The sequence below is a fragment of the Thunnus albacares genome, chromosome 5, assembly GCF_914725855.1.
Source record: "Thunnus albacares chromosome 5, fThuAlb1.1, whole genome shotgun sequence".
Lineage (NCBI taxonomy): Eukaryota > Metazoa > Chordata > Actinopteri > Scombriformes > Scombridae > Thunnus > Thunnus albacares.
The window spans coordinates 16476559-16504071 of record NC_058110.1 but is presented as its reverse complement, the minus strand read 5'-3'; the positions used below and the strand labels follow the sequence as shown (position 1 = coordinate 16504071).

At 40.2% G+C, this 27513-nt stretch overlaps 1 protein-coding gene across 4 annotated transcripts; it reads left to right on the top strand.

The window, feature by feature from the left end:
* The first annotated feature begins 500 nt into the window (after positions 1-500).
* slc16a4 (solute carrier family 16 member 4) lies at positions 501-25726 on the top strand. Of its 4 annotated transcripts, none has more exons than XM_044350338.1 (11): positions 501-752; positions 1122-1196; positions 4047-4183; positions 11936-12068; positions 12461-12593; positions 12797-12940; positions 13090-13251; positions 13362-14015; positions 19815-20026; positions 22210-22303; positions 24259-25726. In XM_044350338.1, the coding sequence occupies exons 4-11, from the start codon at positions 11952-11954 to the stop codon at positions 24465-24467; spliced, it is 1725 nt and encodes a 574-aa protein (XP_044206273.1). In that variant the 5' UTR covers positions 501-752; positions 1122-1196; positions 4047-4183; positions 11936-11951; the 3' UTR covers positions 24468-25726. The 4 variants fall into 4 exon arrangements, with proteins under 4 accessions (XP_044206273.1, XP_044206272.1, XP_044206271.1 ...); XM_044350337.1 differs by having other exon boundaries at positions 1119-1196; XM_044350336.1 differs by lacking the exons at positions 501-752; positions 1122-1196 and adding an exon at positions 1703-1801.
* The last annotated feature ends 1787 nt before the right edge of the window (positions 25727-27513 follow it).

The following is a 27513-nucleotide window of genomic DNA, read 5'->3' as shown; positions in this document are numbered from 1 at the left end:
TTTCGTGTTAAGGATTCATTATTTTCTCCTTTGCTCAATGTTTCATGGTTGACCAAGTAATTTTCTTTGCCAGGTGCATGACATCCATCCCAGAAATGGGACAAAAAAAGTTTCGCTTCACTACTTTTACATTTTAGGCCTGAAGTCGTATTTGGCATTCAGATTTCAAATACAGAGTGCAGGAGCATGTGGGGACAGGTAACTGTGAATTCTGGGTTTCATGCACTAAGGGGTGATTTCAGTCCTCTCTAGATGGAGGAATGATAATCCGAGAGTGTATATTTGGGAAACCCATGTATCCTACTGGTGGTGCACCGTCTTAGACCAAGCCCTCAGTAAAGTCTGCGGTGGTTCTGGTGTTTTTACCGCAAGGTTTTTTTTCCCTTCTCTCTCCCCTCTTGAAGCCCTCAGATGAGGATCACTGCTACGTCTCAGTCACGTGGCTCCCCTCAGTGAAGGCTTTGCTTTCTGCGGCTCCTCCGCTCAGCCAGCGATGTTGAGGCTGAGATGTGAGATGCAACTCAGAGGGATTCGCTCATAGAGGCAAAGTTATGGCACGGTCATCCTCGGAGAAAAAGGTCCCGCAGCAATTTCTCTCTGCTAAAAGTCCCCGCACGGCATCCTGCCTCACTGGTGACGCGCACGTCTTTCTGGGACGCACAACCCCGGATCGAGAAACCCCAAAATTACGCGTCAAATTAAACTAATTTAAATAGAGACAGAAACGCGTCGAGAACCGGAGGAGATTGCAGGTATGGGGTTATTTTTTTGCAAATTTAAAGCAGTGTTTGTAGTTGTCAGCAAATGAATCGTTTTTAATATGAGGGGACTAACAAAAAACAATCATATTTGTATTGAATTATTTATTTTTCTTATTGTTTAGCCGTTTTTGTTGCACCAAACTTCCCACCAAAGTTATCCCTCAGACAGCACATCCTCTGTGACCCTCGAAAGTTATTTATGGGTTTAAAACTTTTCACCCAGATTGCGTCAGTGCAGGTTTGTGCCTCTTTTTCTCAGATGGCACCCAGATGACATCTTCTTGAAATTCACCGCTAAAGTGTCAGTGCGCCTGAAGTTTCGCATCTGCTTGAACGACCCTTTTCTTGCCTTCCCAGCAGTGCTGAGTTTGAGTGAGGGGCACAATGCAACAGGCCTGTGAAGTGAAGATAACAACTGGCTCACAGCTACACACGGTGAGACTTCCCTGTTTTCTCCCCACAGTAATACGGTTTTGTGTGTGTAGGCTATGCTCTTCGTGGACTAAGCCAAAAGCTTTCAACTAAACACCCTGCATTTACCTACATAATCTCTCAATTCCTCAAGACTGATGCCTGGCTTTGCTCAGGACTCAATGCAGAGCGAGGCTGTGGTCATAAAGAGACTCCAGGTTGTGAATGTGGGGTATCTTAATGGATGAAATGGACAGGCCATAAAAGAAATAGCATAAAAGAGAAAGATACATGGAAAAACAATGTAAAAAAAATTCCAATTCTTAAAAAAAGTAGACCATCTATCAAAGTAATTACACAGGGACAAAACAATTCAGCTATCAATGCATAATCTGCACAAAAAAAAGCTACTAACAGAGTTGGAACCTGCCCAAAATTCAGGTATTTCTTCTTTGTGAGTAAATGAGTATCTTTTGGTGAGCCTTTGAACTTTCACTGGAGTACTTATACTCTGACCTGAGTAACACTTCACAAAACCCGTCGTGTTAGGGTGAAAAATACACACTCGTTCACCTCTGCTGATCAGCCGAAGAGTCTGAACAAGATTTTTAATCTCCAATCATCTCTGTGTGAGTAGTTTTACTTTCTGCTAGCGTGTTAAGAATTGATGACAATAATGCTGCACTGGGAGAAGTATAATTTTACCAAGTATTGCTTTACAGTCATGCGCTGTATGTAATGGGTCTACTATTACCTCGACGTCAGCAGATGTGATGTATTCGTTTTCTTGGATTTACAATGAAAAATTCAATGTTCTGCAGCGTCGGAGTGAAATATGTAACAATTAGGAAACAAGATCTTTATTTGACCCATTTTTTGTGCAATTCTTCTGCTTTACTATGAATCTGATTTTCATGTCTTAGCTCCAAACCTCTGTCGATGGATCATTTAAAGAACAAAGCTGGAGTGAGATGGGGGGTTTTTCCTGTTTTCCACAGGTGTGGACACTTTCCTCTTCAGTGAGGATGTGGTGAGAGCTAAGAAGTCAGCAACAGAGGGACATCTGGCTAACTAGATTTGTGCTTTTTATTTTTACTTTCCTGGTATTTAAGAGACATCTGCACAGCTGGGGATTTCTCATCAAGAGAGGCATTTAATGTTTTTGCTAGTCTTCAGGGTAAACTTTAAGATGCTTAATTTGCCTGTTGATAATAATGTTACTGATGTTGATGATAATAAAGTTTGAGATCCACTCCTTAATGAAATTTTGGGGGTGTGAAGGGGCACCCTGAGCCTGGAGAGAATTATTTGGAGTAGCTGTTATAATTTGGATCTTCTTATTTGCGCAAAAACCTACTTTCCTGCAATGATGCAGATTGTAACAAAGCAAAGAGCCAAAAGAGCCTGATTGCTGTGATTGAGCTTCTGCCACCGCTGCTGAAACACACATAAAAATTGAAGCGCAACCTAATTTTTTAAACTCTTAAGTGCTTTTATCACCATGTACTATGCCAATAATGCGCACTATATTACATGCAATGTATAATTTACTTAATAAGGTTTGACCTCTGACTTGTTGAATATAGTGCAGAGCGTGTCCATGTGACTAATTACCAACATGAAACACAGCAAACAAGCAAAATGCAACATTCCTGTCAGCGATACACATCTGTTGAGTCAAACAACTGACTGAAGCATTTTTACTGCATCCAAGTTCAGGGGCCACATTCTTTGAAGTGTGCATCTGTAGACCAAATATGTTAACAACTTGTGTCATCAGTCACTTATAAATAGTGCTCATAATAAAAAAGCAATGGGGCAGAAAAAAAGGAAGTCAGGCAGAAACTTTGTAGATGTCGATAATCACAGGGTATTATAGAAATACAAGAGTTAAACTCAGGTGTAGGAAACACTTTGTTTGCAATTTGAGAGCAATTTCCTGTTAAAAACATGGACAATGTTTTAGTCAGTTTGAGCTAGCTTCAAGGATTTAGGGATGTTGTTTGGTCAGTTGGTCCACCACTTTGTTCCAGACTGAAATATCTGAACAACTATTGACTGTATGCTCTGACATTTTATACAGATGTTCATGGTTCCCAGACGATGAATCCTAATGACGAATGACCTTTCCTCTCCAACCATCGTGAGGTTGACATTTTTGGTTTAGAGCGAAATGTCTCAACAGCTATTGGATGGATTGTCATGAAATTTGATACAAGGATTCATTGCCCCCTCAAGATGAATTGTAATAACTTTGGTAATCCCTTAATGTTTCCTCTAGCGCCACCTTCAGGTCAAATTATCAGTTTGACAAATTACTTCGGTTTCTTATAAAATACTTGAAAAACTAATGACATTCACATCAGCCTCAGTTGTACTTTATGTTTAGTGTTAGGTAGCGAAAGTTTTCATGCTAACACGCTAAACTATGATGGTGAACATGGTAAACATACATAAACATCACATGTTAGCAATCTGATGCCAGAATTTAGCTCAAAGCACTGTTGTTCCTGTTGTCCACCATGATACACCCTCACAGAACCATGCATGGCCGCAAACTCTTCGTCTTGTTAATTTGCAAGTTTAAGACCTTCCAAGAGAAGCCAAATGTACAATTTGTTTGGTTCTGTGCAGCACATGTGGACAGTGATGTGCTGTGCAGCATTTTTGTTTTTTGGCGCAAAACCTGCCATATTTAGAATATTCTCAATACAGAAAATACTTATCAAATATCAACATTGTTGTTTGGTGAGTGCTACTTATGTTTCTGCTATCAGGTTTCAGACAAGCACCTGTGTTTTTTTTTCTAAATCTTTTTCTCATGATCTTGTGATATTTGTTACTTAATGTATCATTGTCCTCTTCTTGTTGTAGGTGTAAAGTGAATGTTGATGCAGCCATAGTTTCAAGTGCCCTTCGACCAAGCCGAGAATGACACTCAGAGAGTAAGACTTCTGAGTTTACTCTTCACCTCCAGAGCCTTCAGGAATACCACCAAAACAGATTAACAGGTAAATCAACAAGCTGGTTTCATCAGAATATCTCTCTTTATGTTACTATATATATATGCATAAGAAATTAGGAGATATTTTTATTTATGTTTTGTTATACTATTGTTAATATTGAAAAAAAATATTGGTCTTTGTTATGACACTTTGTTCTCCATTAAGTTCAAACATTATCATTCAGCATTCTTGCCTGCAGGGACAACAATCACAAAGGTTTACTTTTGGTAAAATATTCTTTACATTTCTCATAGGTGCAAAAATTGATCATAGTAACTCACAGAAGGACACCATCTACATCTCAGATTTGCTGGCTGAAATCTGTAATACGCTGACTCTGATCTCCAAAGCTCAGTGCTGTTTTCACAACTGAAGTGTGTTTGGTGCATATTGGGGTCAGAGAAAACGGCAACCACAGAGCACAAATGAGACACAAATGAGTTCAACATTGACTGTAGTGTGACATGGATTCTGAAGAGAGACAGGCTTTGAGTTCACTACACTGGAAGTGAATATTACCTGTAATTGTTCCTCCTATCCATACTGGCCATAATGAAATCCCTTTGATTGTAAATTAAAAGATGATTGACAAAATGCACAGTCCTCCTTTTGTGGAGCAACCTAAACTTCAGCGGAAGCTTCAGCAAGTCAAGTGGGTTTCTTCCAAAGTTACAGATTTTTTAGACTGGTTCTACGTACATACAGGCATGTGAATACCTAGTGTTTTAAGATAGAATTGAAAAAATGTGAACCCATCCTTTAAGGCCTGTCAGTCCATCTGCCTTTTAAAGTTTATGGTTTTAAAGTATAAAAGTCTTGTACTTCCATTGTTTATGGAAGTACAAGACTGAAAAAATGACATTACCTGTTCAAGCTCAAATTTTATTTGCAATTTTTTTTGAATGCTGTACAACAAAATTAAATTAAAAAACAATTTTCATGTTTGAAAATGCATAATTCATGTAAACATTGAATGTTATGGACTCCAATATATAGTCCTGCCATAATTATAAAGAAATTGAATTTGAAATGGATTTTGTCTAACATTTTCAAATATACACTTTGCAATAATGTGGCATGTGTCTTAACTAGTAGGCTACCAGGGGGAACCTGGTAGAAATTTAAAATACTATTGCAAACTGGTCTTTTAAATTTGAATTATTTTAGCTTGTGTCAAAGTAAAATGAAATGGAAATTGCGTTTTATTTAAATAATGAAAATTATTATTTAAATAATGAAAATTATTTAAATAAATAATGAAAATATTTAAATAATGAAAATTTAAATAATGGCAGGCGGACAGGCGGACAACATTCCACTTCTTGCCCTCTAGCAGGTTGCTATGTCCACACATAGCTTGAGCCAAGTTGGACTTGTTTTTCTAGAGTTGCTAGAAAATAAAGATGCAGTAGTTTAAGTGCAGGTTGGGCTTGTTTGTGCCTGTCTGAATAATGGCCATTAATGTTTTGCTGTTACATTAGTCTGCTCCAAGATACTTTCTGGTGTGAAGAAATTAGTTTAATACTGGTGTCATAGCAGAGACTAGAGGCTTTGTTTCCTGTTGTATAGCTTCTGTTTAACATCTTGGGTATTTGAATGACATTTGGGCAAATTTGGCAGCAAACCTGCCTGCTGTCTAACTTGCTTTCATGTGGCTTTGCCTCTTTCTTTCCTTTGAATTTCTCATCATTTGATACAGTCCTGTGCAGGATTCAGTATTCAAAAGTGATCTTGCCCAATACTGGCATAAATCTGCCTGAGCAGGAGTGCTGGGTGCTGGGACCAACACACACTGACTAAACACTGACTTACTTGTAATCAAACCCTTTTATTACACGCTAGTATAATTTACAGTTCACAGGGGGTGCAGGTGCAAAACGCTCGCCCCGCCGCAACTTCAAGCAGCGTTGGTGCTTTCCAACAAACACAACTTGCAGTTTTTGCAGGTGAGAAGCCTGTGAGGGATCATGTCCTTGTCATTGCACTTGCAACTCCTGCTGCTGGTCGAGGCATGGAGGGGTTGGGATCTTGGGGTGGATAGCATGAACCTCTGCATTCCTTACGTCCTCTCAGTGAAGTCCACTGCTGGAAGGTGAAAGGACGCGGCTGTTACTTTTTCTGTGTCCAAAGTCACCCCCTCATTCACTTCTATAAGAGACAGTAGGTTTCTTTATAGTGAGCAGCTAATGAAGCTAATGAATGAACATCAAATGTGGTATTGCACAACTGCAGTTTTCACATCTATAGAATGCAACGCACCACATTGGGAGATTATTAGCAGAAAGTTGTGAACATGCCATGGACACTATTTTTTATGCTTCATCATATTACACTAAAAATTCAGACACTTAAAGTGGCAGACAGTAAATGTCAACCACTATACAGGAAATAGGGAATGATTTTCACTCTTTATAGACAAATTGTATCCCAATTTTCAGCCATGTTTCCTTTTACTCAAATTGTAGAGATCTCTTTATTTGGGCCCACACTTAGTGGTGACAGTTGAAATGTAAAAAATGATAATGAGACTTTGTCTCCACTCTATTGCACTCAAATTGTACCTGAAACTACACATCTAATACATGTACACATTTCTAATTACATCGCTAGTTACTTAATCATGGCAAATACGCGATTAATATAGCACAAGACACCATAGGTTTATTGTACTCTTGCGCAGACATTTTTATTGGACTGTAACTGATCAAGCTCTCAGTGTTTCTGCGTGTGTGTGTGTGTGTGTGTGCGAGAGTGGGTCAGTGTTAAAACATGCTTGGCATATGGCTTTGGGCTAACTGACAAAAGTGTTACCTGTTGGCTTGTCACTATTTTAAGCACCAACAGTACTAGCTCTGTGGCTACTGTGAACACATAATAGAAAACTGTAGAAACCACACACGCTCCAGCTTCAGGATGTACAGATACAACAGACACGTGTTCAAATATGATCTTAAAGTCCTCCTCTGGCCATTTTTTGTTCAGGCCCAAACTTCTGTTTTCAGTTTGGTCAATCTAGACTCAAGGTACAGATTTGGACTGATAAAGGTGAAAAGATCTGTTCATAGCATCTCATCGGTTGTTACGATCCTTTTTCTCTGCAGGAAATATTTTGTAATATATACCTTTTATAAATGGTAGGTCAAATAGGGACAGATTTTGGAGAGTCTTATTCACCAAGTAACCTTTCTAAAATCTAATATTTTACTAGACACACTGTGTAAAAGTTAGAGAGAATGTCCTAGTGGAAGTGTGCAGCAACGTGGTGTTAATACCTCACTACAAAGGGGCTGATCTCCAATCCCCCATCGCTCAAACCCTCAGACCCTCAGCACATTCACAAACATGCACTCAAGCACACTCTGAGGACAACTTGTGAACAGCACATGGGAGGGAAATACTTCCTCGCAATACACTGGCCCAATTCATTCCTCTTTTAATCCGCTCTGTGCTTTCTGCCTAATTTGGTCTCTGCTTCTTATACATGTCTAAGTCAGAGTGACTTAGTGATGCAAGCTACAAAAGACTGGTGAATGCACACAGGTTTACTACGTCCTCTACTCCTACTTTGCTTTTCAGCATCTGGGGTTGGGTATATGTCATGTTCTAAGCAAGCCTGAGCCTGCCCTCTGATTTACAGTGTAATATCATTCCTAGGAAAGCAAAGAGTTCAGCCATTCTTAACTGTGGGTGGGTGTGATCATACGCACAGCTTAAATATGATGTACTATATATGTGAGGCAAGTTGTCAAATAAAACCAGGCGTATCTGCATCTGAGACAAGTGGGGAAAATTTATGCTGAATTACGTTGTGGTTTGGGTGAACTGACCCTTTAAAGGCTGCTGCAGCATTCTAGCTCCAATAACCAGACCCTGTATAGAAACAACATTTCTGATAACAAACTGAGAGTACAGTGAGCTGCTGGATCAACATAGGGTGAGTGACTGATGGAGCTTTTTTCTCCCAACAGAAAGTGTAATTAGTGGTTTTATTGTGCCAGAGAACTGCTGACATGATGATTGTCGGTGACGGTGGCCTGGTGTTAGAGCAAGATTTTTACACTGTGGTCTGGAAGCCTGTGTATGATGAAATCAGCCGTGGTGCATCACTACTCTGTTGCAACTTGCACATTCCTCTGTGATTCAGAGCAGGCGCTTGACTTTAAATCAGTAGCTATCAATTGGGACACAAGACATATGTCCTGTATGTACAGTATATAGCTGAGTTTGCTTGTTGCCATCGACAGTGGGCCAATCTGTTAAAGATGTCAAAGTCTCTGCTGCTGGTTGCCCCTCTGCATTATCTCTGCTTTACCCCACCATCGCCCCTACATCCAGCTGTTTTATTTATTTTAATTTTGACTTAATTCTAGTAAAAATCTTAATATTGACTTGTACTTGTCTGGATGTCCTGTTTGATCATAAAAAGATTTCCAAGTCTTAATTTGTGAGTTTGACACCGTCGTAGCTCACGTATGAATACACACAGTCTTGTATGTTTCTGTTTAACAAGGCTCATTTAAAATCTGCTGACGCAAATCAAAGTCTCGGGAGGAGGATCCTTTGGAAATGTGTTCCAAGAAGGGCTCAAAGTAATTCAAGGTTGCACGTTGCATGTTGGGGTGCCAAGTCAAACTGCAGTACGGTCGGCTCACAACACAGGCATGACACCCGATTTGACTGTTATCAGCCTATTGATTGATGCATTATCATCACGCATATGTCCCAACTAAACGGGCTAGTAATGGCCTACTAAACTTACTAGTAGGTTCAGGAGGCTGTTATCACCCATTTATTTCAGTAAGCCAATGTTGGTGGAGCCCAGTAGGCGCAGAAGGCCTACTGGTTATCTGGCAGAGGAGGTCAGTCAGGGCCATCAGGGCCTTCTCTGCAGGCCCTACCATTTTTGAGAGGTGTCATTTTTAATTCGCAGAACTAATTGCTGCAATCTCCAGACAATCCAGAGAGATGTATGGCTCTGATTGCCCGGCTCACAGTGAAGATCAATAGCCTCTGCAGCTATCAGCAGCTTTTCAAAGGCGTCTGCCAACTTGCCAGCACTTGATATAATCTTAATTTCTGCTAAACAAGTGAGGGCCAGAGAGAAATAGAGTGTGTGTGTGTGTGTGTGTGTGTGTGTGTGTGTGTGTGTGTGTGTGTGTGTCATATACATTCAGTGAATGTATATGATGTTTAGTTCATTAGTTATTATGAAGATTATTTCAGGTCTTTCTATAGTTGCTATGGTGGTTGCTATAGACGCTGCCATGGATTTTTAGTGAAAGCACGTAGTTTACATGTTTGAGTCATTGTTTTTGCATTGTGTAGTTGTCTTAGCTGTTATGTTATTTGTGTTATTTTATGTAACTGAGATTTCGCGTGTCTTCATGGAGTCCCCCCCCCTTCACACACAACAGAGATAGTGGCCAGACCACATCTAAAAGTGTTCATTAAAAAATCTGATTGCTGCTGGAACAAAAGACCTTCTGAGTCATTCAGTACAACACTGAGGCATCACTAGTCGCTCACTGAGCTTCTGAGTCACTGTGTAATGGATGGCCTCCATAATGCGGAACCGTTAGTTTGGTCCTTGTTCTCTTTTCTACAGTAACCTCAAGTGAGTCTGGGGTAAGGCCAATCACTGAGCCAGCCTTTCTGATCATCTTATTGATCCTGTCTTTATCATCCACAGTGATGCGCCCCCCCCCCCCCAGCAGAGCACAGCATAAAAGAGGACAGTAGCTAAGATTCCCTGATTAAAAAAAAACTTGAAGAAGCTTCTTGCTGACATCAAAGGATCTAACCTTCCTCAAGAAGAAAAATAGTCTCGACCGAGCCTTCTTGAATACAACCTCACTGTTCTTTTTACAGTTTAATTTACTGTCCAGGTAGACACAAGATATTTGTAAGACTGGACAATTTCTATCTGATGACCCTTTATTATCACTGGGAAGACTTCCTTCTCCTTCCTTCTGAAATCAGGAATTGATTCTTTGGTCTCCCCAACGTTCAAAAAAATTTGCATCTCACAAATAATTCGACCTCTCTTTTATAGGTCATTGCCTTGATTAAGTACATCCACTAAGACAGTGTCATCTGAAAACTTTTGGATATGACAAGACACCTGACTATGCCTATAGTCAGCGGTATCGAGTGTGAATAAAAAGGGGGATAAAACTGAGCCCTGTGGAGCTCCTGTTTTAGTTAAGATAACATCAGACTGTTTGTTATCAAGCCTGACAAACTGAGGTCGAGACAAGAGATAATCTAAGACCCAAGCAATAGTTGTGTTGTGCAGTTTAAAATTCATTAATTTGTTGGCTAAAATATGAAAGGTGTTATGGCTGAAAATATAGATCTTGTATTTCATCACGAAAATAAAACAAAGGCCAAATTGACCAATTTTATATTTAAGGATTTTTGTCACTAAATCATGATGAGAGGGATTACTTCTATATGAGTCTTTACATTGTTTTTTAAGAAAATCCTGCATAGGATACCTTTAAATAAAAGCTATTATGTTTAAAATATCACTGAATTTAAAACATTATCATCAAAGCAAACTTTCATGCAGTTACGTGCCGACAGGCAGCTTCAAGATTCTCATAATTAACAGCAGTGTTGGGCAAGTTACTGAAAATGAGTAATTAGTTACAGTTACTTGTTACTTCTCTCAAAAAGTAATTGAATTACTTTTCCAATTATAGCATATTAAGAGTGATTAGTTGCTAAGGAAACTAACTTTTTTGTTACTTTTAACGCACAAGTGTAACTCGTCCCAAAATCTCACAGTTCAATCCACTCGGTAAAGAATTCCTCAGCCACAAATCAGTTTAGTTCAATCCACAAACATAAAAGAAAGACAACTCAAAAGTCCGCTCCAGGTTTTACCGCAGATCCACAACTCAAACCAGAAATAGCAGCAGCAGTTTAGTAACAGGTATTATTTACAATATAAAACATTATAAATCCAGAGACAAGTTGGCTACAATGACGTGACTTTTCAGCGCGGCTCTGAGACACGGTAAGGTCAGATGATATGTTTGTGTTGTGTCTGCTATCCTCTGCAACTGTCCACTATTTCCACGCAAGACAAAAGTAACGAGTAATGAGCCCATTCAAATTTTAAGTTGATGTAATTAAGTTATTTAAATTGAAAAAGTTACATTATTAGTTAGTGCCAAAAGTAGTGGAATTACAGTAACTTTTACAATTACATTTTACAATTAGTTATTCCCAACACTGATTAACAGTCATACTTCATGTAAACACTGCTGAGACATTCAGTCCAGTGCAGTAGCTGTAATAAGAGCAAAAGAGGTGGAAGAGTAACCAGCTTCAGCTGTACTGTAACTGACCTGATTCACCTCAGTGACTGTATTACAGCTTTCTGTCTACTGTCAGTTACCCTTAAAGGATCGTTCTGTACCTTGACACAATGATTAAAAGATGTTAACTGTCAGTTGTTTCCTTGAACACGTCAAAATGATTTGATTGATGTTTTGGTCTACAGTTTTCTGTTAAGTTGCTTAAAGCAAATTTTTCTTTGAAAGATGACCTCATTCCATCCCTTTTGTTGCAAATATTTTTTTAAATGAATGTTAAATAAATGTTGAGTCTATACTAGCCATACCTGTGCAGATACGTCATGCATTGTACACTGTATTTATGGCCTGTGATCAGAATAAATCCTCTCTCTTAGGCAACCTACTACATGTGACTTTGAAGTTATTTATGTTTTTCTTTTTTTTCCTCTCCCAGTGAAACCAAGGCAGCCATGAACCTGTTCAGAAAGGATGCCATGACCACTAAGAAGGAGAAAGAGAAAGAGATCCAGTATGAGGACCCTCCAGATGGAGGTTGGGGCTGGATGGTGGTGCTGCATTGCTTCCTGGTATGTCTGATAATCCCTCATCCCTGCATTGAATTTATTATTTTATGTAATTAACAAGATGGTTTTAAAATATTTTATATAACGTTAACTTCATAAACATAAGTGATGATTTTTTTTTGCAATGGTGTGGTTTCTGGTCTTTTATTAAAGTTTCCAATAGAAGGACAGCAAGAAAAAAACAAAATTTTAACCAGGAATATAAATACTAGTCCCAATATTTGTGTTTCTTTTTCCTAAATCTCCATATGTGTGTTACTTAGAGTTCAGTCTGAAACAAGGATGCTAATCAAGCCTGAAGAAATTCAATATATTGACCTCACATACTACAGTAGCACTGATCTCGTTTCCATTTCTGCACGTTTGTGTGTGTGTGTTTCATTGAACGACTGCAGGTAAATGTCCTTGTGATGGGAACACTGAAGAGCTTTGGGATCTTCTTTGTGGCGTTCCAAGACGAGTTTGGAGGCTCATCAGAGAGCATCAGCTGGATCGGTTCCATCATGTCGAGTCTGCGTCTCTCTGGAGGTTTGAGTCGAAAAAGTCTTTCTGAATCACCTTCACAGCTCTGTGGAGTTCCTAAAGATTCTCATATAATTGTGTCCTCTCTCCTTCAAGTTCTCCCAAAAGAGTTGAAAGAAGAGGGCAAAGCTTTTACCATTACCAGCAGAAAATGAGGAAACTTTTTGAGATCCTGTATCTTCATGCTTCCTCTCCTGTCACTTCTGTAGCACCCCTCGCCTCCGTGGCCTGTGCTAAGCTAGGAACCAGGGTGACCTCCATCGCCGGGGCAGTGCTGGTTAGCGGAGGCTTCCTCATGAGTATTTTTGCCAACAGCGTGGTGTTCCTCTACATCAGCATGGGAGTGATAGTTGGTGAGTAGAAATACCTCAATGGGATTCAACCCAAGGACATCTTCTTTGTAAGGACATCTATTTGAGGTTGTGAGGTTGAGTTTGCCTCTTGTCTGTCAAAAATCCCTCTTACTTACAAGGTGTTTGATAACTTTCTTTACTCCATTTAGGAATGGGTTTTGCACTACTATACCAATCCTTCTCCGTGGTCACAGCGCTGTACTTCCGAAAGAGGTTAGCAACGGCGTATGCGATCGGGCGTTCTGGGATGGGTTTGACCTTTGCCCTCGCACCATTCACTCAGCTGCTCCTGGACCAGTATGCATGGCAAGGTAGGTGGGACAAATCTGTTAATGAACAGGAAGTTCTAGTATTTTTCCTTTTTTTGTGTGTGAGTGGTGGTAGAAATACAGCGCATATAAGCTGTCTTCGTCCCTCACAGGGGCGATGCTGATTCTTGGCGGTCTCATGCTGAATCTGGTCGCCTCTGGGCTGCTTCTGCGACCCATCAATGTGAAGCCCGCCTCTGTGTCAAACCCTACCTCTTCTCCCACCCAAAAGAGCCCTGCTGTCTCCCTCAAGAGCTCCTCAGAGAAGGAATACACTAAGAGCTGCTTGAATGGCTCCTCTCACTTATCCAATGGCATCTCCAAATCAGACTCATTTCCATCCCCTCCTCCCCCTCCTCCACACAGGGACACAGAAGACCCGGAGGGGCAGTGTACTCAGGGACTCCAGGACCAGTCAGTGAACCCTGAACTGACCAGACTGGTCCTCAATGGAGTGAATGGCCATGAGCCCCACAATGACTTGGGTCAGGGTAAACCCACCACCCCAGACACTTCCATGGAGCTCAACAGCAGCATGAATGGCTCCACCATTGTTGCCTCACATGCCAGCACACCGAGTGAGGTGACCAGCAGAAAAACCAAAGTACTGGATTTCTCCTTGCTAAAGGACCCATTCTTTTGCATCTACACTTGGTCTTTGGTCTTCAGCCAGCTGGCCTACTTCATCCCCTATTTCCACCTGTCTGCCCGAGCCAGAACTCTGGGCATCGACGCCATGGACGCCTCCTTTATCATCTCTGTTGCAGGTGAGGCATACATTTGTCAGTAGTTTGTACTGTGTTGTTATGATCCACCTTAATAAAGCAAATTATCGTTTGTCATCAAAATAATATTGATTTTGACAGTGAAACCCTGATAATAGTTCCTACATTAGGTACTAGTCGACCTTGGGTAAACCTACATTTTAAGCTTTAAAAGATGGGTTCACAATTTTTCAAGTCTGTCATAAAACAACAGTCAGGTGTCCAAACAAACATTGACACATGTTTTTCTTGCTATAATCATTCCTCTTGTTCATACTGACAATTAAGAGATCCCTTCATAATGCACTCTCAATGTAAGTGATGGGGGACAAAATCCGTAGTCTTCCTGTGCAAAAACGTAGTTAAAGGTTTATTTGACGCTAATATGAAGTTTCAGCTGTCCAAATTAGTCAAATCAATTCTATATTTTTACTGTCTTTTAGTGCCAGATTCCCTTTTTTGTTATGATCCTTCTTCCACAGTTCAACAGTAAAACACTGTCCATGGAGACACAAAGAGGAAATTACTAAAAAGACTGTAACTGTAGAAGATATCCACTTTATTTGACTAACTCAGACAGCTGAAGCCTCATATTATCTTCTCTGTGGATTTTGTCGCCCACAACCTACATTGAAAGTACGTTTGGAAGAGATCTTCTAATGGTCAGTATGAACAGAAAGAGTGATTACAATGAGCAAAACTTGTTTCAATGTTCATTTGGGAACCTCAGTATTGCTTTAAGACAGACTTGAAAAATTGTGAACCTGTCCTTTAATGCCTTCATTAAGGTCATAATTTAAACAGAAGTATGAAAAAACAGCCAGTCACACAAAAAATATATCACACACAGCAGTCAATAACAGAGTTGTTAATATCCAGCATGCCCTTTATAAAATAAGTTATAAATAGCGACCTCATAGCTGAACTTCTCAATGGTAATTTCAAGTGTAGAAAACGGCACACAGCCTGAATAACAAAATGTTGCATCTCTTAATCAGCCTATGAATGTGAAGAGTATTAAATTAAGGGCTTTTATAACATGCGAAGCAAAAAATGTTGCTTATACTACACAGTGGCCGTGTTGTAATTGGTGAAACATCTCCTTTAAAGTGAATCACAGGACATTTTAATGAGTGGATTCATTTTTATCACATTCTCAATCTCTCAGTGAGTTTTTATAGTGTTCTTTTATGGTATTTATAGAAATATTTTCAATTTTGCAATGAATTTTTATAATATATCACATATTTAGAGACATCTTGTATTTTAAAAAGACCTCCCTCTCTGTTAACTCTGCCAGAGGAACATTACTTCTCCTGACTGTGGACCAAATACAGTGTCCCCTTACATCCAGTTCTAGTACAACCCCTCACCTGACTGCCAGCTCAGCAGTTTGAAAACCACATGATCGTGTACCAAAGTCAGTCATGTCCACATTTGAGTTACAGCGTGCCATGTTCTCTGTGGTATTAATTGTTGTCACACTTCTCCTATTTAAACGCACTTGGGTGTTTGATGAACCTTATAGAAGACAAAACTGGTGGGTTTTATCAATAAAGTTGTTCTCATCACAAAAAGGGTCATTCAAATCTTCTAGATTAGGCACCAGTCACGCATCAACTCAAAAGGAGCCAAAGAGTAAACGTGACAGCAGCAGGGAACTCACTGTGACTGTGAAGAAGGCAGGTCCAGGTTTCTTTAAGACTGGGCTTAAGAAGTGATGCAAAAAAGTCCTCAGTCAACTTCTAGGCATTAATTATTTGTGAGCTGCTCAGACTCTGCAGTATTATGTAATGAATGTGCTTACATAAAAGCTGAACTTTGGTCCACTAGCCAGGGCGGGTGGGTTCAGCAGTATGCCATTGATGAGGCCACTCCATATGAGCTGAAAACAGAATTAACATTTTGACCACCAACCACATGTGCATGTAATTCTTTAGGAGTGCATGGTCAGGCTTTGTGAATAATTGAAGTGCTACAGATGGGGTTGTGTGTTTATAAGTTACATGCTTCCGTTTTGTAATCTATCCCTCGGTAATCAGTCCTCAGCAGACAGAGACAGAGATGATGTTGCCTTTGTTGAAAGGTGTATCAGGGTGTGTTCAGACGAGAATAGTGACAGCTAAATGCTCTGAAACATCTGTTATTGTAGGCTCAAGGATGTAATAAAGGTAGAAGATGTGAGAGACTTCAGTGCTGACATTTCATACATTTCTTACATTGCATCTCTGCAGTGAGAAATGACACAGAGAGTGGCCCCTGGTTAAGGGCCACTCTATGGTTAACGGCCCTTAACCAGAGGCAATGTAGAAGCAATCTCTACAATGTTGCTATGTCGGTGTAACAAATACCAGAGGATATAATGTCTGAATTTTCCCCCAGAGTTTGCAGGTTTACTCAGCTGAGCTGCATGCCAGCTATCAGTGCCAGTGAGCAGCAAGACTGACAGATTCTTTTGACTTAGACACGTTTGTTCTGTCACATTCTCTGGTCATGTGCGCTGTACTGAGAGAGAAAGAGAGCGACAGAGCTAGGAAGACGGGGTGCCACACACACCACAAAGCCACCATCCCAGTGTCCCGCTGTCCCTCTTTCCCCCGACCCAGCGCTTGTCATAGAGGCCCATTGACTCGACTGAGGGAGGGAGGCCGCTATCGTCCGGGTCAGTCTATTCGACAACCCTCAGCCACTAACACTGGAGCTAACTGGAGTCGCTAAGCAACAGCTAACCGAGTAAAGTTGCTGGCGTAGTGACAAGAGGGGCTCCCAACTTTGTTTGAGCCCAGTTCTAAAGTGACTGATACTTTGCAGAGGAGCACTGAGGCGGCAATATGTACAAAAGAGGAGGCAAGACAAGCCAACTGCAACCTCAGAGAAGCTGGGAAAACCAACATGCCTTTTATAATCCTTTGCTTTAATCTAATGACTCAATGTCCTGCTTTAAAGCAAAGGAATGGCATCTCTTCACACCTTGCAACGCTCCATAGTCTGTTAATACCCAGAGTTATGCAAATATGCCTCTTTTACCTGTCAGCACTCCAGAGAGAAAGGGACAGAACTAATAATGCTGCTTATGCAAGTTGGCGTAAGGTGCTACTTGGAGAGGCCATATTTAAACTGCATTGTGCTGAGTTTGAACGGGAACAGCTGCAGGCCTGGACAAACCTGCTGTGATTAAAACACACAAACAAACTCACAACTTGTCTGTATGCAAGCAGGGGACACCCCAGGACATTGTCTTGGGTCGCTACAGGAGGACACATAAACACAGCACAGCTGCCTCATGTCATCTATCTAACCTCTGCAGAGACAAACTCTCTAGATTCTGTTATGTAAGAAAAGCAGAGGTGTTCACTGGCACGGCATTTCATTTTTTATTCATTTGGAGCCTTGAAGAGTGAAAATGTAGCTGATCATCATTAATCACCGGCCACATATTAATTTATGTTGATTAATGTAACCTTTATTCACATATATTGTAAATATTTATACTTTTAAAAATAATAGTACACACTGTATGCAAACTCATCCATATTAACTTCAGCAGAAATTTAATCTATTTTGGGTTCAAGCTGAGCAGTAATGGCTACAGCCTGTGCAGCTGTGGTGCAGAGCCAAATGATGGGTAACTCTGATCTGCATAGAACCAATTTGTTTCATTGATCAATGGCTCAGCACTGCTTGCTTGTAGCTATTCCTGCGACGGTCAATACACCACTGCAGTTTCCGCACCACCTATCGCGTTCCAGTTGACCTCAGCAGAGAGCAGCGCATATCTGCGTAGTCATCATACCCGACCGGAGAAAACAATCAATCAGATGGAATTGAATGCATAATAGGTAGTTTTCCGGGGTATTGCAAGTGTAACACAGATGTTGACAGATGGATATGTTGACATCCACTGTTTCTTGGGAACATACTCATGTTTTTACTTGAAATAGACATAGAGTAATCCAGACATGTATAGTCCTTCCTCCCTCACATTCTTTCTTTACCCTATCCACACACACACACACACACACACACACACATATATATATACATATATATATATACACATATAGCTATGTATAGATGCATGCTTGCACTCCTCTTGGCTTTGTTTTTATTCTGCATAAAATAACTGCATTAAAGGAACAAGACGTGATGCGTTTACAGGTCCCTGCACCGATTACTTTAGCTGCACTACACTCTGCAGACTTTGACAGTTACCTCTTTCTGTGCAGCTGAGCATCAGTTAAAATGCAGGTCCTACCAGGATTATCTCAACACCAAAGATCAAATGTATTTACTGTTTTATGACATCAGTGTCACAGTTCAGGAAACAATGTCTGCGTGTAATTCTCTTAGTGACAGGAGGGGAGCAGGTGGCTTGCAGGTGAATGGGGAGGAAGTGGAGCGATGACACACTGCATCATTTATGAAGGTTTATGAAGAATTTAAAGTCAAGTCAATTTCATTTATATAGCGCCAAATCACAACAGAAGTTATCTTAGGGCACTTTTTACAAAGAGCAGGTCTAGACCGTACTCTTTAATTTACAGAGACCCAACAATTCCCCCATGAGCAAGAAGCACTTGGCGACAGCAACAAAGAAAAACTCCCCTTTAACGGGAAGAAATCTCGAGTGGAACTGGCCTGTAGGTGTGCAGCCATCTGTCTTGACCGGTTGGATTGAGAGAGGAAGGGAAAGGGGGAGAGAGACACAGAGAAGCATAATAACAAAAATAATAATAGAAATATGACTAATAATAATAGTGGTAGTCATGGGCAAAAGCGACTAACATAATAGCAGTAGTGGTGGGCGTCTAGCCGGACCGCAGGGACAGCAGGCAGTCTGCAGCCGAAGGTCTCCTGCAAGACGAGAAAGCATAAAACTACGGGGAAGATGCCAAGTTAGTAACATGTATTAATGGTACATGAATGTATACAGATGGAGAGGGAAAGGAGGAGACGAGGAGCTCAATGCATTGTGGAAGAACTGGTTCACCCAAATTACAACAAGACTAAGAGTCTACAGCCACATTAGCAGGTCTGTCAGGCTGTGTTTAGACACAGCAGTGCTTGGAGGCAAAAGCTAAGATCAGCAAGCTCACAATGGCAATGCTAACATGCTGATGTTTAGCAGTTATAATACTAGGCATCCCATGTTCACCATCTTAGTTTAGTGTGTTGACATGCAACATTTGCTAATTACATACACTGACATGTTTTGACATTTTAATCTCTGCACATTATTGTTTAATATTCAGTCGGCTTTATTCAAGTATTTAATTACTCTGGTAACTGGACATCTGTTGCCGGACTGGATCTGTTTTCCAAATGTGAAGCTTCATGATTATTGAAGGCATCTTTATTTAAGTTTGAAGAGAGCAGTGTGCTCTTGTTTTTTGGATACCATCAAAAACTCCATTAACAAAGAGCAGCTTCCTGTTACTACCTGAATATTTTATTGAATACATTCCCCAGCCTGCCTCTCTTCTCATATTCCTTCCTTTAAGAAACTGTTGGGAACATCTTGCTTTACTGTATTTAACCAGGGTAATCCACTCAGTGTCAGCACTGCTTTCCAGGGAGTCCTGGGTACATGCAGTACATTTAAAAACAAACTATATACATATATATACATATATTTGCATACCTTATTTTTCACCATTTTCATCTTACAGTTTTACTTTGAGTAAAATTATTTTCCCACCAATGTTTCAAAATCTTTGTTTTTCAAATTGAACTTCTCCCACTTCACTCAGTCCCAGTTTCATTCAACTGTCCATCCGCCTCACCTGTTTGCCTCTGTTACAGGTATCACAGAGACGATTGCCCAGCTGGCCTCAGGCTGGGTGACAGACAGGAACCTTTTCCATAAGTACCACTACCACAAAGCCTACCTGATCCTCTGTGGCCTGGTCAACCTGCTCTCCCCACTGGCAACCTCCTACATCCTGTTGATGGTTTATGCTGTCTTCTTTGCCATCTTCTGCGGTGGCTACATGGCCCTGCTGCTGCCAGTTCTAGTAAGGAGACCACCCAACATGAACATGACTTTTCGTATCTTTTAAAACAAATTAATTTCCATCACTTGTTCCCCAGGGTTGTAATTTTCAGTAATGTTTTATATTACAGGCCCCATAGTAGAGAATTAGAAGAGAACTGACATAATTGTAAATTCATAGGATGTTTCCTGAAATGGACAAAATTGGCTAATTTGGTACTTATTACAGGGAAAATGGAGACATCCATATAATAAATTCCAATTAACTGTTAGTGTAACCTTTAGACCTGTATTTGGGCACAGCAGCACTTTGAGCTAAATGCTAACGTCAGCATGCTAAAATGCTCACAATGGCATCAATAACATATTGTTTTTTAGCAGGTGTAATGTTAACTATGCTCACCTTCTCCGTTTAGCGTGTGAGCATGCTAATCTAATCCTCTATTTTAATCTTGAGGCAGACATAAATGTCTGTACCAAATTTCATGCCAATGAAATTCCAATCCATTCAACACTTGTTGAGACATTTCACTCAAAACCACAAAGGTGAATCTCATGGTGGCACCACATGAATAAAATCAGGGCATTACCAAAGTTATTTGGTAGGTTGTCTGGGGGTTATGAATTGTCAGCACAAAACATATAATGGCAAATCATCTAATAGTTGTGGAGATATTTCAGTCTGGAGCAACTGACAGACAGGCACCACCATCCCAAGAACCAAAACGCTAATGAAAATGAATATTTACTTGAGAATAAATGGAGCAGTTGTTCCAAGGAAATTCATCTAAAAATGCTCATCACAACTGACTCAAATCAAATAACTATCTGTTTTCCCTGTAACTGTTACAAAAATTACATAATTCTTCCCAGGGAACTTAAATCATCAGGAAATTACATCTAGAAATTCAAAGTTCTTAGAAATGTCTCAACCAGGCACTAAGCAGTTTCACATTCTTTATCACATCGCATGAGGCAGAGACCGAAAGTAATACTGAAGAAATTTCAAGTGGAAACTGGCTTTTAGAAAATCAATAAAGATAGTGAAGGCAGTTAAATGTTGCAGAATTTAGATATAAATGTACCACAGTGTGGCACAGTGTGGTGGCACACAATCCCACCAGTGTTAGTTTTCAATATAGTATCAGTCTGTTCATTTACCATGTAAGACCCTACAGTATCAAACTCCCTAATCTGGTCAATTTACAATAAGTGTATTTGTGTCGGGGGACTTTTTTACCATATAAAGGTGAAGTAGCTTTGTTAGCTACATCATTGTGTCACATCATCATGTTTCCCAACCGCCGTCACGGATGGAACAACATATTAAGTCAGCGAGTATCCAATATCTCCAGGTCATATCACACCTGAAAACAAAAACATCAGGTCATACGTGGTGTGATTTCACTTGGAGGTGGTGCCATCTCAAAGGCCAGGACAGGCCTCTGGGCCTAAATGATGACATGTGTGACTTTTTTTTCTTTTTCAAGTGAATAGAAGAACCAGTCAAACCAGTTTTAATCAGATTAAAACTTCTGATTTTCTTGACTGATGTAAAGCAGACCAGTTTGAAAAGAAGGTCAGGTGTTTGTTTATATCTTATAAAACATGCTGTCAACACACCTAATTTGAATTGACAAGCAAGGGTTGCTGTGATGAGACCTGTGCATTAAAATGTAAACAAAGGGATCAACCCACCACCAAAATTCAACACACAGGACTGGAACCTGCCATCACTTCTAAATTGATTGACAGGTCTTTCAGTTCAGGGCCTAACACTACACAGCAGCTAAATCTGAGTTACTGATGTTTAAAGGTTTACTTACATCAATAATGTTTGAAAAGAAGAAGTAAAATGTACCTTCACTTTCAGTTCAGACAGGTTTACAAAGACACAATGCTTGTTATGAATCAGTAAGAAAAAAATCAATTCAATTATCTGTGAATTTAGCTCAAATTTATATTATTAATTAAGAAAACTCAGGATTGGGCCATTACATGGAGACAATCAAGTCAACACTTGATTTTCCTTTTTAGTTTTTTATGTGTTTGCCTGACTGTACATGGTTTTTAGTGAGCTCAAACATGCAAAACACTGGTATCTTTAAATTTTTCTTCATTTCAAAACAAAAGGAAAAACATGGCAGTTTAAAGTTGCTCAATGTGTAAGGAACTCCAGGTTGAATGTGCTGTTCTGCCCTGCAGGTAGATCTTGTGGGGTCGGAGAAACTCAACAACTCCATGGGCTTCTCCATGTTCTTTGTCGGCCTGGGTTGCCTCACAGGGCCTCCTTTGGCAGGTGAGTGGATCACGTCATGGAAAACCTTCAGGAGTCACACATGCGCCAACTTTTCCACATGCACACAATAACAAATGCATACATATGTAGTGCATGTGCATGGGATTGCAGCCATGATGTTACTTTTCTAAGATGATTTGTGTCACAGAGGGCGAGTTGAAGTTTGTGCACATGTTTCTGTGTGTTCTCGTGTGTGTGTGCATATCCATAAGAGTTTCAAACGGAATAATTGAGTAGAAGGATCAGTGAGAAGGTTGATAAGCCTTTGTTATGAACATATATTTTTTGCGGGTGCTGCAGCACATATTTTCATGGGGCCCTGAATTCCTTGCAGTGCCTTCGAGTGTGTGTCTGCTTGGGGGTGTGCAGTCACTTATACAGTGTGCAAACTGAAACACAGAGAAAAACAACCTATAGTTAGCACCGCCCTCAACGCAGACTGGGATTTTGGGGTTGTTTTGACGAAAATGCATACAGAGGTTACTGGGTCAAATTTCATTCTGCCTACAAGCAAGTCGAGTCAAACTCTTAGAATAACAGTGCTGTGTTCATGGCTGGGTTTGACTCACATTGTTTAAGTGATGGCAGATTGCCTTTGTTAGTTTTAGAGAGCTGTTTTTAATCTGGGATCAGTTTTTCGTTCCAGTGTTTTCAAAGTCCCAGGTTGTTGCAGATTCCCTCTAATGAACTGTGCCTTTTCTAGGGCAGCTAAAAAATACCAGCAACATCAATCATCTGCTTAACACATGAACATCTTTGATATATAGGGCACCAAAACTTGCAGAACAACTACAGTTCGTCTCATCCTGACACATATAGTATATTCACACACCCACCCAGCATTTTTTCTGTGAATATGTGAGGTACTTCCAAGAAAAAAAAACTCTTCTTGCTCTTATTGGTAACATTTGGCCTCAGTTAAAGTGGGGTGTTCCCTTGAACCTACTGACATGGTCCCTGCCCAGTGTGTTCGGCAATCCCCTCAGAGGAGCTTATGGAGTTCAGGGTTGAAACGTGACTAATGACCCCCTTTAGGGTGGTACGGAAATAGCATGCAGCTCTGTTTACCATCCCTGCAGCTCATGTAAGAAACTGACATTAGGCAAACTAACGCCTAACGTCAGTTTCTAACTTGAAACTCCCTCAGGCCACAGGTTGTAACAACATTCCTGTTGACTAATCCCTCCCCTCAGGATAGCTGTCTGTTAAGTGTCTCAGCAGCAGTTTTAGTGTTGTCGGTCCTGCTTTTCATCTGGTCCACTTGTCTCACAGCAGTTATCTTTTTTGAAGTAAAATGTCAACATGGCTCATTTAAGGAAAACAAATAAGGACATAAAACACAGGAAGTTATGATAGTCTACACAGGGGTCGTACATGCTAAAAAAGTGAACCCTCACCCTGCTGTAAAGTGACGTATGAAGGATGTAAAAGTATCAAATGGGAAACATAAAGGATTTACTTTCAAAATGGAATATCCATTATGGAAAAAACACTACCTTAAATTCATTGTACAATATTTGAAAAACACAACTGTCCTTATATGTGAGGGAACGCAGTTCTGTTTACAGTGCCTTGCTAGCTTGTTGTGCTACATATCACAACCTCAGAACCGCATTCCTGTGCAAACGCAGCGGCATCTGCCTTACACAGAACGACTCTCCAGAGACTGAAATCATGATTACTGCTATTATTCTTTGAGGTTATTTCTAATCAAACTAACATAACTGCAATCTTCTTGGCAAAGGAACATGTCACCCGGTGCAGCGGATGATGAACACCAACCAGTGGTATTTGTCACAACCTACCAACCCAGAAGTTGTTCTTATTATATTAATGATTCATCATTAAGCATCATTACCAGCCATTAATCACAACACACAAATGCTTTAAAAAGACTGTTTAATTAGAAGGTGGGACCAAATTTTTCCATTTCCTGTGTTGTTGTTGTCTTGTAGGGTTCCTGTACGACTACACTCAGACTTACGACTGTTCTTTCTACCTGGCTGGCCTCTGCTATCTGCTCTCCTCCCTCTCCCTGTTCATGGAGCCGCTGGCTCAGCGCTGGAAGGCAAGGAGGAAACAGACCCAGGCCAAGAGAGCAGAAAGCAGCTGCAAGACCAACGGCTGCTTCACCCCCGACCGCCTGCAGAACGGCGCTGTGTAGATGAATGAAAACCCAGGGAAGGCCTTCGATCTTGAACCAGCATGCTCATGACTTGCAGTGGGCCTGCATACCTCGGGCCTGAACGTGACTCCAACTTCAAGTCGGGACCTAAGTGACCCTTCATTTCTGCAGGAGTGTAACACGGGCCGAGGAAAAGACGTTTATGACCACAGTAACATGATGTCCAAGAACATACAGTAGTCGGGACGTTGGTGAATAGATTAATATGTTGAACATTTGAAAGCCAAAATTTTAGTGTTCTGCAAAATATTTTATCCCCTGTTCTTGTTCTGATCAGAGGTACAAGCATCAAAACCGAAGATAACACTTTACGTACAACAGCCAGCACATTTTAATATCAGCAGCTTTGCAACCATAACTTATTAGAACATAATCTAATCCTGTTTTCTTTTCTTTGCACATAATATTGCTGGAAACAAGCTATGCAACTGAGCTTGAAATCCTGTCTTCAACTAGTTTTTTTCTGTGATGACTTTATTGGAAGCACATATCCTCGAGGAAATATTTTTCACCTGATCTCTTTGGAAGCCTTTACCTGTTATCAGTAAACCTGTACTCACACATATGCACTTTGGGCCAAGTTGTGATTATGCTGCATGACATTTCCTCTGACCTTTTACTGCCAGATAGGTAAGATACTGAGCAACCACTTAATCGTAGACCGCTTCTATGACACAATATGTAATCTGCTCTATGAAGCCAAAAAAAACAATAACTGCTTCAGTAGTTAAACAGAGAAAAAAAAATGTATCTCTTGTCCTGGCAGCATTATTGTAGGCACAGGGGTAGAATGTATGGCATGTTTTAGTAGCATTTAGGTGTGCTCTATTTCAGCGATGCACACTGATATTCTCGTATTTATATCTTTATTAATATTCTGGACGTTTTTACATCCCTCAACTACTTCAACATACTTTCACATAGACACACGAATCAAACCTCAATATATGTAGCTCATGTAAGACATCTTTTTATCATTTTAAAAGCATTCAACTTTTTTGTCCCATGAAAATGAATGTTCATCTATGAGTGGAACATTTTCAGCTTCTTCTTCATATCTAGATACTTCATTTAAACTTCAGACCTTCCCCACCCTCTGTACCTTGTCGCATTAATTCCGCCTCTTCAAACCTCTCATATTTTTTCTGCAACTGCAGGTTTTATGCTTTTTTTTTTCAAAGCTTTTCAAAATTTATAATGGGTGTATTGTGCTGGTGACCACGTTGACTTCTGCCACCAGAACATTCAAGGGCAGTGGGAAATATCATGTACTTCAACTGAAATTGAAGCTGTTTTCAGAGCCTGCACATAGATTGACCCAGTGAACTTTGACACTGATAAGTAACCCTTTTTAAATCTTATACTTGTCAACTGGCAGAGACATCTGACAGTGTATCTACTTTCAGTCTCAGTGCTTACATGCCAACTGATACTTCAGCTGCTTACTTAAACTGTCTCCAACATTTCCACTTCAGTTGAATTTTCAACGGACATTCCAGCTGCTTTCATCTCTTACTCTTCACCTGACTGTTCAACTGCTTTCATCCATTACACACGAAACTGACGATTCAAACTATTTCAGTGCTTCATTTTCAACTGACACTTGAAATCCTTTAACTTAGAGGACAGGTTCACAGTTTTTTAAGTCTGTCTTAAAACAACAGTGAGGTGAAACAGGTTTTCCTCGCTGTAATCATTCCTTCTGTTCATACTGGCTGTTTAAAGATCCTCTTCAAATGTGCTTTCAATGTAAGTGATGGGGGCCAAAATCCAGTGTCCACACAGTCATTTTGTGCAAAACTGCATTTAAAAGTTGATCTGAAGCTTATATGAGGCTTCAGCAGTCTGAGTTAGTCATATCAAGTGGATATCTGCCACATTTACAGTCTTTTTAGCATCAAATTCCCTCTTTGTGTTTCCTCAGACAATGTTTCCCCATTGAGCTGCAGGTGGAAGTAAAGTAACAAAAAGAGGGACTTTATATGGACTTCATATTAGCTTCAGATACAGACAGAGGCTTGTGGATTTTGTCCCCCGTCACTCCCATTGTAACAAATTGATCTTCTAATGTCCAGTATGAACAGGAGGAACGATTATGGCAAGAAAAACCTATTTAAATGTTCCTGTTCAACCTGTTGTTTTAAGACAGACTTAAAACCTTTGAACCTGTGAACTTGTCCTTTAAACTGCAACTCCCACAATATTTGACATGCAAATTCACATTTTGACCTGTTTACAGTGTTTGCACCTGCAATTTTGAGCATAAGAGTGCACAGTTTAATTTTCTTCAGTTTCTTCTAATTTTTCTTTTCTTTTCTTTTTTTAAACTTGATATCAAATTGACCTTTTTTTAATACTACAACACACCAGAAACTGCCGTTCTCCTTTTATGGTTCAGTAACATTTAAATAGTTTAACATGCCAATGATCTTGTCATGCCAAGTTCATCACACCTGGGCTGTTCTATGCAAGTGCACAGAGATTTTCATTTGATTTACGGCTCACTTGCACACACTTTGACTGCAGCAAAGATACCAGCTCCTGAAAGAAAAAGCCTGTTGGGTTGAGGTTTAAGTACGTTTCCGAAATATTTTGATCACATTAGCAGCTGAAGAGCTCCGCTGAACGGTGTGAATATTTGTGTGTGATTAAGTGCATATTGTCAACCTTATGTCTGTAACTCTCTGACCAACTGTGTTACAAAGATGTTTTGCTGATGTTGCTCATATAAATGAACACCCATTGAACGGTGCCCCAACTGGACTGGTAGAAAACTGTTGCCCAGCCTTTACAGTGCCTGCAGGCAGCCGATTAGTGGCAATGCAACTTAGATTTACATTGTGTTTATATATGAGAGTCTTATTGCTTGTTGAATCTTATTTTTTATGCAGTAGAAGTTGTGTTGTCAGTGTATTTCTTGTTTTTCACCGCTGTTTGCCTTACAAGGTACTGTATTGTATCTTATACTAACTTCCTGTGATGTCAGCCAAAGACACATTAGAAACCTACCTACAACTTGAAGCTT

Coding starts and splice junctions, on each gene's coding strand:
- slc16a4 (XM_044350338.1), top strand. CDS start 11,952: ATGAACCTGTTCAGAAAGGATGCCATGACCACTAAGAAGGAGAAAGAG. Junction 12,941..13,089: donor CAGCATGGGAGTGATAGTTG/GTGAGTAGAAAT, acceptor TACTCCATTTAG/GAATGGGTTTTGCACTACTA. Junction 22,304..24,258: donor CACAGGGCCTCCTTTGGCAG/GTGAGTGGATCA, acceptor GTTGTCTTGTAG/GGTTCCTGTACGACTACACT.